General features: G+C 44.1%; 1 protein-coding gene and 1 non-coding gene across 4 annotated transcripts in view; both read left to right on the top strand.

Annotated features, from left to right (window-relative positions):
* The window catches only part of LOC128328875 (C-type lectin BpLec-like), a 33101-nt gene extending 28297 nt beyond the window's left edge, over nucleotides 1–4804 (top strand). For all 3 annotated transcript variants that reach the window (XM_053259055.1, XM_053259054.1, XM_053259052.1), the window contains 4 exons: nucleotides 3050–3141; nucleotides 3693–3833; nucleotides 4111–4225; nucleotides 4506–4804. In XM_053259055.1, the coding sequence (XP_053115030.1) occupies nucleotides 3050–3141; nucleotides 3693–3833; nucleotides 4111–4225; nucleotides 4506–4573 (416 nt within the window). In that variant the 3' untranslated portion in view covers nucleotides 4574–4804. The remainder of the gene's footprint in view (nucleotides 1–3049; nucleotides 3142–3692; nucleotides 3834–4110; nucleotides 4226–4505) is intronic.
* Nucleotides 4805–12461: 7657 nt separating this feature from the next.
* Nucleotides 12462–12533, top strand: TRNAP-AGG (transfer RNA proline (anticodon AGG)). The gene has a single exon. It is a non-coding gene; the product is annotated as a tRNA-Pro (tRNA).
* The last annotated feature ends 892 nt before the right edge of the window (nucleotides 12534–13425 follow it).

The raw sequence follows: 13425 nt of genomic DNA, 5'->3' as shown, positions 1-13425 counted from the left end.
TACTCTAGTGAACATAAACTCACAACGTGGAGTATTCTTATAATTCCAAATTTTGCACACCCTGTGGCTTCCTGATATACCTTAAGTCCAATCTAAATACTGAGGTGTGAAAAGCCATTTAATTATAGAAAATCCACAACAATTGCCACCCCAGAGAGGCACTCAGAGATAAAAGAAATAAAAACAACAACAGCAGCACCAGCAGCAGCAGCAGCAACAACAACAACAACAACAATACTGTTAACATTGTTAGCTGTCCTGTAACAAATTATTTTCTGGGCAACTCACAATAACAACACAGTAAAATCATCCAATTAAAACACATAACACTAACACTAACATAACACATAACACTAGCACTAAACAAACAAATTACAAATACAAATTACAATATTAAAAAATAATTTAAAAAGCAATTTAAAAAATTTCAAAACTTTTTAAAAAATCAATTTTAAAAAGCTTGAGTGAACTGAAAGGTGCCAAGCAAGCTTTACTGGGGAGGTTATTCCATAGATGGGGTAAAGTTAAGTTGTGCCATCGGGTCTGAATCGACTCCTATGCAGCTGCCTGGCCATTTCGCTGGCCAATGCATACTGCATACTGTCAAGTTTATTTATGGTCAAAGACCAGAATTCAAAACATATGTACAAATAAGAATCAACAGTGCTTACAGTACTTTGGTATAATGTCTCAGCCTAACAAATAAACCCCCAGTTACACGAGCTGGTCTCCGATCTGATGCCTAACTTTCCTAGCTACCACACAGAATTTTGCGACATTAGTTGTTATCTCCTTCTTCTGGTCAGAAAGCAAGTAATTAACATAAAATATGTCTGTATGCCCTGGATAATTGACCAATAGCAGAGCAATAAAACCTTGACAGACGTCCCTGTAAAGGGAACAGTAAAGTAAAATGTGAAAAATCGGTTCCCAAACTCCAGAATCACACAGGCACAGTCTCTGTTCTTTAGGAATCCTTCTGAAGCTACACTACAAATCAGCTGAAGGTAATACATTAAATCGGGCCTACAGGAATATCCTGCAGTATTTAGCAAGTGTAAGTTTATCTAAATAACTCGCAGGTTTGTTGTTATAGGGCTGTAGCCCTAAAAAAACTTCCTTGGGGATTAAAGACCAATCAATTTGTGCCTCCATATCATATATTTGTTGTTTTAGTGCCAATCCCGCACGGATGAATCCCATCTTCAGCAGGACATCGAAGCTTAAGCCATAAAGGCTTAGTTTACTACAAAAATAAAAAATAAAAAATTGAAAATGATGATTTCCAACAGGAGTTAAAACTATCCATAAGGGTAAGATGAGCAAGGCCTGTAGGAAAGAAATATAACTTCAGCCAGTAACTTAAAATGGAAAGCCACACCCAGGCCTGCACTCTAGTAATACCAGTTTCCAGCCTCAGGATCATGTTTGGGATGCATCTAGGGGTCTGCAAAATAGATCTTAAAAACTTTGTCTGAACGCCCTCCAAAACTGCAAAATTAGCATACAGGCCCAATTGTGATCCGTACATCATCTGAGGGCAGGATTTAGCTAAAAATAATGTAAGCGCTGCTGGGACAAATTGATCACCCCCCCTGATGAAAATAGGATTGAATAGCTGCTGACGATTTTCATGCATTTTGAGTGACATACTGCAGATGTGCACAACGTCTCGTAGAGGCCTGGAAAACAACACCTAGGTATTTAAAGGTCTTATCTTGTTCCATCTTATGCCCATCCAAAGACCAATTCAAGATCTTTGGATGTTTTGCAAAAGCTAGGATTTTAGTCCTACTATAATTAATTTCTAGGGTGTATTTGTGGCAAAAAAGAGCCAAGGAGCGAAGCGCTCTGCAAAGGCCTACAGGGGTCTGAGAGAGAATCGCAACATCATCCACATATAGAAAGATGTTAACCTGCCTATCGGCTAGCTTTGGTGGATGGAAGGACGAATTAGCTATATAATATACAGCAGTTTGCTTTGCAAACTTTTTGTTAAAAAGTGGAATATAAATAGTATTTGCAGCTCACTGCTTGAAAAGGTAGGCAAGGATGATGCCTTCCTATGGGCAGGTGTAGTAATGAGTAAATGCCTAGATCAGGGATGGGCAACATCCAGCACTCCAGCAGTTGTTGAACTACAACTCCCATCATCCCCAGTCACAATTTGTTTTGGATGGGGATGAGGGGAGTTGTAGGCAACAACAGCTGGAGTACCGAAGGTTGCTTACCCATGGCCTAGCAACTCCTCCTTTCTCGTACCTAGCATGCAGGGGAACCATGTTTCAAGAAATATCTGTAAGTCTTGACTTCCCTGGCTGGAATGGATGAATTGGGCAATGGAGCCCAGATTAAGGAATGACCCAAGATGAAGGGTGGACTCCCGCAGCTATTATCAGGGCATCATGGGATGGAACCAATCTCTGGAGAAACGGCCAATATTGACAACACTCAGACTATGTTCTGCTGAGGGTGTGGCTGTCTACTAGTGAGAACTCAATCCTCTGAAGCATTTCTTCCATAGATTGTCTGCAAAGGTCAATCAATGGAAAACAGGTGCAGTAGAGAAGGACTTCAGTAGAGAAAATAGCTCCCGAGGATCAAGGGATCCAGGTCAATAACTCCCGGGGCAGGACCAAAGAGCAGACAGAAAAATGGAAGGATTGGCCAGCTTGACCTGGGGCAAAATTCCTTCTCTGACAGCCAATCTGGTGATCTATTAGACATTAAGCCTGGGGGTGCAAACCTTTGGCATTCCAACTCTTGTTGAACTCCTATCAGCCCCAGCCGCAGTAAATTGTTGTTAGGGATGATGGGAGTTGTAATTAGGCAACAGCTGGAGTCCCAAAGGTTGCCTGCCCCCATCTTGAGGGATCCAGGTAGCCTTACCCGAAGGGAATTTCATAGGATGCAAGTCTGGGAAATCTGTATTGGCAAACAATACAGAGGGATTTTTAAAATTGTTGTTTAAGAATGAACTTTAAAAAAACACCTGCTCTAATTGTTTTGTCTTTCCTTGTATTCCTCTTCATCTCCTCTCTCCCTCCAGCGGAGGCTGATACCTGTGCTAGAGAATGGCTGCAAAACCAGGGCAACTGCTATGTGTATTTCGATGATCTGAAAACCTGGCAAGAGGCTGAAGTAAGAAGCATTCTCCTTGAAGTCATAGAATGTCTTGGTGCTCGCCAGAGCAGGGAATAGAATACAGGAGCCTTTTCAGACACTCCAAATATGATGGTTCCTGCATTTCAGGGTTGATGAGCACATAAAGAAACCCTCATGTATAAAAACCCTGCTTAGCTAAGGGGACAAGTTATGCTTGCTACCACAAGACCAGCACTCCTCTCCCTCATTAGCAGGGCATGAAAATGTTAATTCTCTCCATAATGCATAATTTTATAAGTATGGTTGTTTTTGGTGTAAATTAAAATGCTTTAGTCCTTCATGGTGGGCCGTTAAAGCTCCTTTTTCACAACAGTGACACACTGGACCAATGTATTCACTGACCTATGCACAACACAAAGTTCCTGATTATTCACACCCAATTCAGACCTATCACATTTAGGGGGGAGTTTAACAATTATGCTTTGTAAACATGTCCTTGTAGTTAAAGAAGTTTCAAATGCTGTACCAGTCCTACAGATGGGAAGCAACAATGTGTGGTCAAACTCCTGTTTCTTCTCCACCCTCAGATTGAGTGCCAGAGTTATGGCCGTAGGGCACATTTCACCTCCATTCTTATTGTGCAAGAGCCTCATTTGGTGTCTGAACACATCTCCATTTACCAGACAGGCCTGAGCAATGTCTGGATTGGGCTGAGTGATGTCTGTCAGGTGAGCAACTTTAATATGCTCCATTCATGGTGATCATTCACTGGTAGCTCCTTAGAGCTGCCACTGTAGCCTCATCTACACTGAACCCTGTACACTACTTTCCATCATTTTCTATGGCAGTCTTCCTCTACATTCTCCATCTGTGTTTGCAGCAGCTTCCCATTGGCTGCCACGGTCTCTAGTTGATCTTAATACTTGCACTATCCTGACGGTTACTTCCACTTTCTAGGATTTTCATTTTCTTAATTATAGGCTATGTTCTGTCTCATATTTATAGACTGGGAGATGGAGATGGGCTGATGAATCAACCTACAACTATAAGGCTTGGATGCCAGGCCAGCCAGACAACTATGGGAAGGCTGAGCATTGTGTGGAGCTGAGACGTTCTACAGGTAAGGAAGCTGACATCCTAAGTGATTTACCTTACTCAACCAAAGTTCTGAGGTTTATGCAAACCTGCCTGATTGGCAATGGTCTCCTTGTTCAGCTTCATAAACCACTTCATGGGTCAGAAGGGCAAGGCCAATCTCCAAAATTTGGTTGCATGTAGTTACCATAATTTACATTCCATTTTTCTGAATGTGGTGGTTACCAAACCACTTGTAAGGGTGTGAGAGACGTTCTCCTTTTTTCTGCAATGTTCTTAATGAGATACTTATTTTGGCATTTTAGGTTTTAATCAGTGGAATGATGCTCCATGCAAGAAAAGAAATGCCTACATCTGCAAGCACGAGCTCTAGATTAACCCAAGCTGTGCCTGCTGGGACGTGACTGGTCCTGACAGCGAAAAATTGGCTGGCTTTTCGGATGAGCATCTACTGCCATTATATCTCCATCTCACAAATCAACAAACGGGCTCCCATCCATATTTTCCCAAATGTCCGCCCCAAAGAGCTGCTTTTTGGGTCTTCCTCATCTCCTCCTAATCCCTTTCATGGCCGCTGCACATTGTAAACTTAATAAACTAGCTATTATGCATGCATTTCTTGGTATGTTTGTGTCATTTTTTAAAAAATTCTCAGTTCACTTAACCACCTCTTGGGTGACTAGATGCAAAGGAAGATCGTAGGATTCCACCTGTACTTTTAACTATTTTTAATTTAAGTGAATTTTTTAAAATTAGAGTTCTTGGGTTTCCGCTTCTTTGAGTTACAAGCACCTGCATGCTTGCATGCCAAAGATTCCAAATTCCCTCCCTGGCAGTATCTCCAAGATAGGGCTGAGAGAAGCTCCTTCCTGAATGCTTGGAGAAGCTGCTGCCAGTCTGTGCAGACAAAACAGAGCTAGATCCACCAATGGTCTGAGGAAGAGCAGGATATAAATGTAAAATAAATAATAATAAAATAAATTAATATATTCCTATGAAACAGACCAAGCAGAAAATGCTGGGTGGAGATGAGTCTGAATTGGGTTATGAAGCTGCTGATACTTACTTCACCGAGTCCTTTCCAAAACCCAGGTGGACCATTGAGGCATTCACAGGGAAGAGCACGTAGCCCCACACCTGCTTCTCCTGACCCCATCTCGAAGATCACTTGGGGCCCACATTGCTGGGAACTCACCCACCTCTAGGAAACTGTGTCCTGCTAGGGTGGTGCTTGGCCCTTCTCTCGGACCTTCCCAATGGCACAAGCAGGGTGATGGGCACCCATTCGGTGGCCTCTATGGAGAGCTTCCTTCCATCCTATCTACCCTAAATCCTAAATCCCACTTTTTCCCTGGAGGTGGGGCCCAGGGATGATTGACAGCTCCCCTTATCTCTTTTGCCCATCTAAGATTTGCTCATCACCAGGATCAGGCTTTATATACTTTAAGAGCGCCTTTGACTCAATATCCAGAGATGTTGTTTGGGAGAAACTGACAATCTCTTCTATTGATAAGAGATTGCTAACTCTAATATATAAACTTTATGAGAACATGAGTATGCAAGTAAAACGTGACCATAATGGCCAATTATCCAGAGAGATCCCTGTAGGAAGCGGGGTCTGGCAGGGATGCATACTAGCACCAGCTCTTTTCAATTTCTATGTAAACGGCCTAATCACCTGCCTATGGAAAGTTGAAACTCATGCGCCAAAGATAGGGGATAGGTGTTTACCTATCCTCATGTATGCAGTTGACACGGCCTTACTATCACAGACCAGAGTCGGCCTAAAAAGAGCACTAGAATGCTTGAGTCTGCTCTGTAAAGAGGAATTTTTGGAAATTAATTATACCAAAACCAAAATCGTGAGATTTGCAAAGAAGCCACCAATCTTCAGATGGTCTATAGACATAGCAAGAGTAGAGCAGGTAAAGTCTTACAGATACCTGGGGGTGGTGTTTCGGTTTAATGGGGGTACTTCTATGCACACCAGTGCCGCTAAATTGAATGCCATTCGATCTTCTATGGCAATCAGGAAATTTTTCTGGTCACAAGGTAGTGGCTACATTCCAGCAGCAAATAAAGCCTTTTAGGCCAAAGTAATACCTCAGCTGCTATACAGGGTTCAGGTTAGACCATTAAAAGACCTACAAGCTTTAGAAAAAGTCCCATCGGGCTTTCTGATCATTGTTGGGGGTACCAAAATGCATCCCGAACTCCTTAATACGGCTGGAAACTGGGTTTTTGAAATTGGAGACTAGGGCCTGGCTTCTTATCATCCTGTTTGGGATTAAGATTTATATTTACCCAGTAGGACTTATATCTAACCTCCTTGCCGCTACCCCACAACCCCGTTGGTGTAAGGCGGTTGAGGAGAGACTCCGGAAGATGGGCTTTTGCCCGGCAAAATTGTTTTGGCGAGTCAATGGCAAGACGCCTAGATAAACAAAGGCTCAGGGACATAAACTTTCAGGAGGAAAGGGCCTCTATAAATAGGCCTCCACAACTGCTAAGCGCCAAGAAAGGTTGGTCCATAGCCTCATATTTTTACACAATCTATTCACTAAAACTTCGCTGGGCGTTTACAAGAGCTTGCTTGAATACCCTAACCCTCAGCGATGTTATTAGGGAAATTTGAGAGAAAACCCTATGAGGAGAGACTATTATGCCCTTGCAGAACTGCTCCCCAAACACTGAAGCATTCTTTTTTACATTGCCCGCTTTATATCGCTGAAAGAGATTTATTTTTATCCCAGTACCTGAAAGGTCTCAAAAGACACTCGGAGGAGACGATTCTTACAAGTTTATTAGAAGATAGGAACCCAACAATATCCTTGGCGGTTGCCAAATTCTGTTACGTTTTGACCAAATTAAGAGAGGCTAGAGCACAACAATCACCTACTGCCAAAGGTTCTTGATTTTATGTATGTGATAATATTTTAGTTTTTGTTCTCGTTTTTTTTCTTTACTGAGTATGTTCTGTTTCTACTGCTGTTTGATCTAAGATCATAAATAAACAACTAAACTAAACTAAACTCCTTACCAAGTAGGAAAGCCTGGACTGCTCTCCAGCCACTTGGCTCCTGGCTCTGAAAAACAGTCCACTCGGACTCTTGCGGTGGAGCCCAAGAATGATTGATGGCTTCCCTTATCTCATTTGCCAATCTAAGATTTGTCCATCACCGGGATCAGCTCCTTAGCATGAAGGAAAGCCTGTGTTGCTCTCCAGCTGCTTGACTCCTGGCTTTGAAAAATGATCATGGAGGTGGGGCCTGGGGAATATTGATGACTCCCCTTAGCTCGTTTGCCCATCTATCATTTGTTCATCAGCACGAACAGTTCCTTTCCCCTAAAGCCTAAACCACACTCTGACCCTGGAGGTGGGTCCCAGGGATGATTGACAGCTCCCCTTATCTCATTTACCCATCTAAAATTTGACCATCAGCACAATATGTGTGGCCACACCTGGAGTACTGAGTACAATTCTGGTCACCACATCTAAAGAAGGACATTGTAGAACTGGAAAAGGTGCAGAAGAGGGCAACCAAGATGATCAGGGGCCTAGAGCACCTTTCTTATGAGGCAAGGCTACAACACCTGGGGCTATATAGGTTAGAAAAAAGACGACTGCGGGGAGACATGATAGAGGTCTATAAAATCATGCATGGTGTGGAGAAAGTGGATAGAGAGAATTTTTTCTCATCCCATGAAAATAGATTGCCACAAAATTTAGGACCAACAAACAGAAGTGCTTTTTCACACAATGCATAATCAACTTGTGGAATTCTTTGCCACTAGATGTGGTGACAATCAACAACCTGAATTGCTTTAAGATGGGTTTGGATAACTCCATGGAGGAGAGGTCTATCATCAGCTACTAGTCGGAGGGCTAGAGGCCACCTCCAGCCTGAGAGGCAGGATGCCTCTGAATACCAGTTGCAGGGGAGTAACAGCAGGGGAGAGGACATGCCCTCAACTCCTGCCTGTAGGCTTTCAGAGGCATCTGGTGGGCCACTGTGCAAAACAGGATGCTTGGCTAGATAGGCCTTGGGCCTGATCCAGCAGGGCTGTTCTTATATTCTTATATTTTGATAGAAAGTGCTGCCTGTCATGATTTCCTACCTGGACCATTCTGTCTTTCTCTGGTCCATGTCTAATAGAAGGGTAAGATTGTGCCACATAGACGGTCAGAAATTACTGCTTATAGCAACCCAACCACCCTTACAGAGCTGTTGTGCAAATGGTTATATTAATGTAAGGAATGTTCTGTAGCCAGATTATGCTGTTCTTCTACAGAAGCTAAACAGGTATGGCCTTATGAGGTGCCTGGAGAGAAAGACTACTTGGAAATCACACATCAGGCACCCTGTATTCTTTGGAGAAAGAGCCATCTCAAGTTGTAATCACTTAGATATACTTGAGTTGAGGCATGAATGAGTAGTAGCCTTATTATCACCTAACACCTTTTACATTTTGTTCTTGTGAATTTTGTTCTTTATTCTTTACATTTTGTTCTTTGCTCCTCAGAACCACATCACTGAGGAGGAAATATCAAAGATTTCAACAGTCCCTCCTTTTCAGGGACAGCCCCTGCCTTCTGTCTCCTGTCCCTAATCTACCACTGAATGTATTTTGACACAGGAAGCAGCCTTCTACTGCATCAGACCATAAGAAGGCCTCCATATTCAGGTTCCATGCAGCAGCAATTACATTTCATGTTCAAAATGTTTACACTTTATGCATCTGAAGAAGTGAACTGTAGTCCACACAAACCTATGCTACAATAAATCTGTTAGTCCTTGGGTCTCCAGATGTTGATGTACAGCTCCCATCATTCCTAGTCACAATGGCCTCCAGAAACATCTGGGAGCAGCAACAATGGTAACTCAGGTTTGAGGACCCCTGTGTTCATTTTTCAGATGCCACAAAACTTTTTGCAGCAGTGTTTGCTGCTGCAGAGTAACACAGCTCCCCTTCTGGAAGGAAGAAACAATGAGGCTATTCCCACGATCAACAGAAAGCAGGCTAGGGGAGCTTAGCCCGTTTTCCATTGATCATGGGAACCAACGGGCTCGTTCCCAAGGTGGCTACCCTGCCTAAAACACCCTCCCCTTAAATGAGGTTAATGGAGCTAGCACTCGTCTCTGTTAAGGCTTTCCAAACAATGACGGGGGCAGGGGCGGCAGAGAGGAGCTCTGCCACCCCAAGAAGATCTTTCCAAGGACCAGCGCCGGAGGGGGAAGAGTGGCGGGGGCGGGGTAAGTACTACCACCACCCCCCGCTTAAAGTCACAGTCCCCCCCTGCCAGACTGGGGGGGGGGCTCCGAGCCATGCACACCCCTAGTGCATTCCACCCCGTTTCCAAGACATTCTGGGTTGGATCATTGGGGAAACAGCGTGATCATAATGAGCAACCAACAGAAATGAGTTGCAATGGAGAAGTAGTGCAGTCCATCCGGGAGCTGAATAACAGCAAACATGCCAGGCTAAGGATTGCAGGAGAAAGCAAAAACAGAAACAGGCAAGGGCAAGGGTGATCCTTCCACAAGATGAGATGTGGCAGGCAATGAAACAATGGGGCACTTGTTGAGCAGAAAGATGCCATCAACCTATCTCCTTCTACTGTTTGGTGCCACCCAAGTGATTCACTATAACCAGCAGCTCCTTCTCCTCTCCCTGCTTTTTGCTGCTGCTTCCCTTCTTTGCTGTTGACTTGATAATGAGAAGTGGGAGGCAGCAGCAGAAGAAATAAGGAAAGTGCATTAGCACACTGCTTTATAGGTGGAGTAGTGGTGCATGAGCTGTGCGGTGTGTGGTAGCAATTTGCCATTGAAATGGAGGAGGAAGAAGTGGCAGAGGTGAACGCATGCACACATGTGGGCACACAAACTCAAGTGTTGACTATTTCTGCGGACACTTGAAAAATAGGGAGGGGCATCATTTTGGAAACCTGCCTCAGGCCCCAGGAGGTCATGGGTCATCACTAGACTAGTGGAATCAGTAGTTCATCTGTCCTGGGTCAAAATTCCTTCCCTGACAGCAACTCTGGTCCTTCAGTCTGTCATGGGGGGTGGCTGGGTGGGAGTTTACAAATCTGGGAACAAGAGGTTTTTCTTTTAATGCATGAAAGCAGAGATTCTGAAGAGACTGACAGCATCTTCCAGACCACACCCATTCAGACAAGAATCCGTGATGACAAAAAGACATCCAAAGTAGGAACTTGGGTCTTTTCTTTTTGCATTTTTGATTTTAAAGAGTGGAACGATGCTCCGTGCAAGAAGAAGAGTGCTTACATCTGCAAGCATGAACTCTAGAATAAACCGGAGCTCCAAGCAGTGCCTGCTGGGACATGACTGGATCTGACTCTGAGAAAATGACTAGCTCTGTGGGTGTCCATCCCCCAAAGCTAAAGACTGGCTCCCATCCATCATTTTCAAAATAGCATCTCTGAAGGGCTGCCTTTTGAATCTGCCACTTCTCCTGACCCTTTTTCCTGACTGCAGCACACTGTAATCCTCATAGATGGTTTATTACGCATGTATTACTTGGTGTGGTTCTGTTGTTCCAAAATGATCTCTCAACTTATCCTCGTGACTGACCAGGTGCAAAGAAGGACAGTTTGACCCCCTATACAGTTAAGCATATGGGTCAGTGAAGTGTCTCTCAATCTGACATGAGGAGACTGCTGCTCGGCTGGAAAATGTCCTTCGCCCACTATATCTGTATCTATCCTTTCCCCATAGCACTCAGGGTTTTCTCCATTTCCCCACAACAACCCTGTGAAGTGGGTTAAACTGAGATTAGGTGCCTGGCCAAGATCACCTAATGAGTTCTATGGTGGAGTGGGGCCATTGTGTCTGGGGATGATGAGAGTTGTAGTCCAACAACATCTGGGGACCCAGGTCTGATAATCCCGGCCCCAGGAAACAGAGGCATTCATGATCTCAAGCACTTCAGCATCCTGTTGATGTCCACCTGGATGCCTCTCTTGCCCTTTCTCTTTTGAAAGGCTACTTTATGTTCTTTGCTTGTTTGTTTCCGGCTTGGAAGAGAGGAAGAGCCCTGCTGGATCAGGCCCAAGGCCCATCTAGTCTAGCATCCTGTTACACACAGTAGCCCACCAGAGGCCTCTGAGAAGGCCACAGCAAGAGGAGAGGGTATGCCCTCTCTCCTGCTGCTGCTCACTTGCAACTGGCATTTAGAGCCATCTTGCCTCTGAGGCCGGCCTATAGCCAAGAAACTTGGTCGACCTGTCCTCCATGAATCTGTCAAAGCCCCATTTAAAGCCACCCTAGCTGGTGGCCATCACCACATTCCGTGACAGAGAATTCCACAGATTAATTGTCTGCTGTGTAAAAATGCACTTCCTTTTGTCGGTTTTAAATTTCCTGGCTTTCAGTTTCGTGGGATGACCCCTGGTCCTAGTGCTGTGAGAGAGGGGGAATAATTTATCTCTGGAAGGAATTATTTAATCTCTGTCACCATAATGCTGGTCCTAGTGCTGTGAGAGAGGGGGAATAATTTATCTCTGGAAGGAATTATTTAATCTCTGTCACCATAATGTTGTAAATAGTTTCATCTGAGTCTGTGTTCCCTGTAACATGGACTCCCAGATGTCGACTACAATTCACTGCATCCCCTGCTACAACAGCCTGTGGCAGGGAAATATGGGAGTTGTAGTCAACAACTTCTGAGGATCCCTGCCACAGGGAACACTGATCCCAGTACATAGGAACATAGGAAGCTGCCATATACTGACTATAGACCATATACTGACTATATACTATACTGAACATATATATATTCAGACCATAGGTCAATCTAGCTCAGTATTGTCTTTACAGACTGGCAGCGGCTTCTCCAAGGTTGCAGGCAGGAATCTCTCTCAGTCCTATCTTGGAGAAGCCAGAGAGGGAACTTGAAACCTTCTGCTCTTCCCAGAGCGGCTCCATCCCTTAAGGGGAATATCTTACAGTGCTCACACATCAAGTCTCCCATTCATATGCAACCAAGGTGGCCCTGCTTAGCTAAGGGGACAAGTCATGCTTGCTACCATAAGACCAGCTCTCCTCTCACTTGTTTTGTTTTTAAATTAAAAAAAGACCATGGAGAAGTTTGATTTTCTGTCTGAATCTGAAAACAAGTTGCTTTAAAACAAAAAGTTATGACACATCCCTTTTGGACAGAAAAGGCAGTAACAGAGTGTGAGCAGTAGGTGGCAATAGATCACATAAAGTTGGTTTCCAACTTTAACAAAACCACCTGGCTCGTTGGTCTAGGGGTATGATTCTCGCTTAGGGTGCGAGAGGTCCCGGGTTCAAATCCCGGACGAGCCCTATCTTTTGCAAAGCATATTCCATCACAAACCAGGGGAGCCTGTCACTCACCAACACATGGAATGACTTCCTCACTGGGAAATGTATTCACCACACAAATAATACATATGTGGCATGGGCTTGCTTTTCTGGTTTTGTAAAATTATTATTATTATATTCTGTGGTGCTTCTTTTTCTTCTTTTTTAGCCTACTTTCCAGTAGGCTTATGAGATTACCCAACATTTTCTCTCTCTGTGTGTGTGTCTGTGTATCCGTCTATGTGTGTCCCTCCCCCACCCACCCCCGAATCAACTTCGCAACGCCCGGGCCAATATGAACCAAATCGGGTACATTTGTAGGGAAACATAGGGACACCTCAATGGCGTAGTTTGTGATGATGTCATCCACTATGATCCAAGATGGCGGATGCGTAAACATTTCAGGCGCAAGTGGGCTTACTTGTAAACCACTTAACCCATTTGAGCCAAAATTGCTGCAGCTGTAGGAACACATAGGGACACCTCAATGGCGTAGTTTGTGATGATGTCATCCATGCCAATTCAAGATGATGGACACATAAACTTTTGAGGCGCAAGTGGGCTAACTTGTGAAGCGCTTAACCGATTTGAACCAAATTTGGTACAGCTGTGGGGACACATAGAGACACGACATAGTTTGTGATGACATCATCCACTCCAGATAGTGGTCACGTGAATGTCTGAGGTGAAAGCCAGCTAATTTGTGGACTGTCTTACCCATTTGAACTAAAGTGGGTAGAGTTGCAGTGAGTGACACACAGGGACACCTCAATGGCATAGTTTGTGATGATATCATCCAACCCAATTCAAGATGGCAGACATGTAAACTTTTGAGGTGCAAGTGCACTAACTTGTGGACAGTCTAACTAATTTG

Source organism: Hemicordylus capensis, chromosome 6, assembly GCF_027244095.1.
Source record: "Hemicordylus capensis ecotype Gifberg chromosome 6, rHemCap1.1.pri, whole genome shotgun sequence".
Classification (NCBI taxonomy): domain Eukaryota; kingdom Metazoa; phylum Chordata; class Lepidosauria; order Squamata; family Cordylidae; genus Hemicordylus; species Hemicordylus capensis.
The sequence above is the reverse complement of the archived record's forward strand: the minus strand, read 5'-3'. Positions and strand labels throughout refer to the sequence as shown.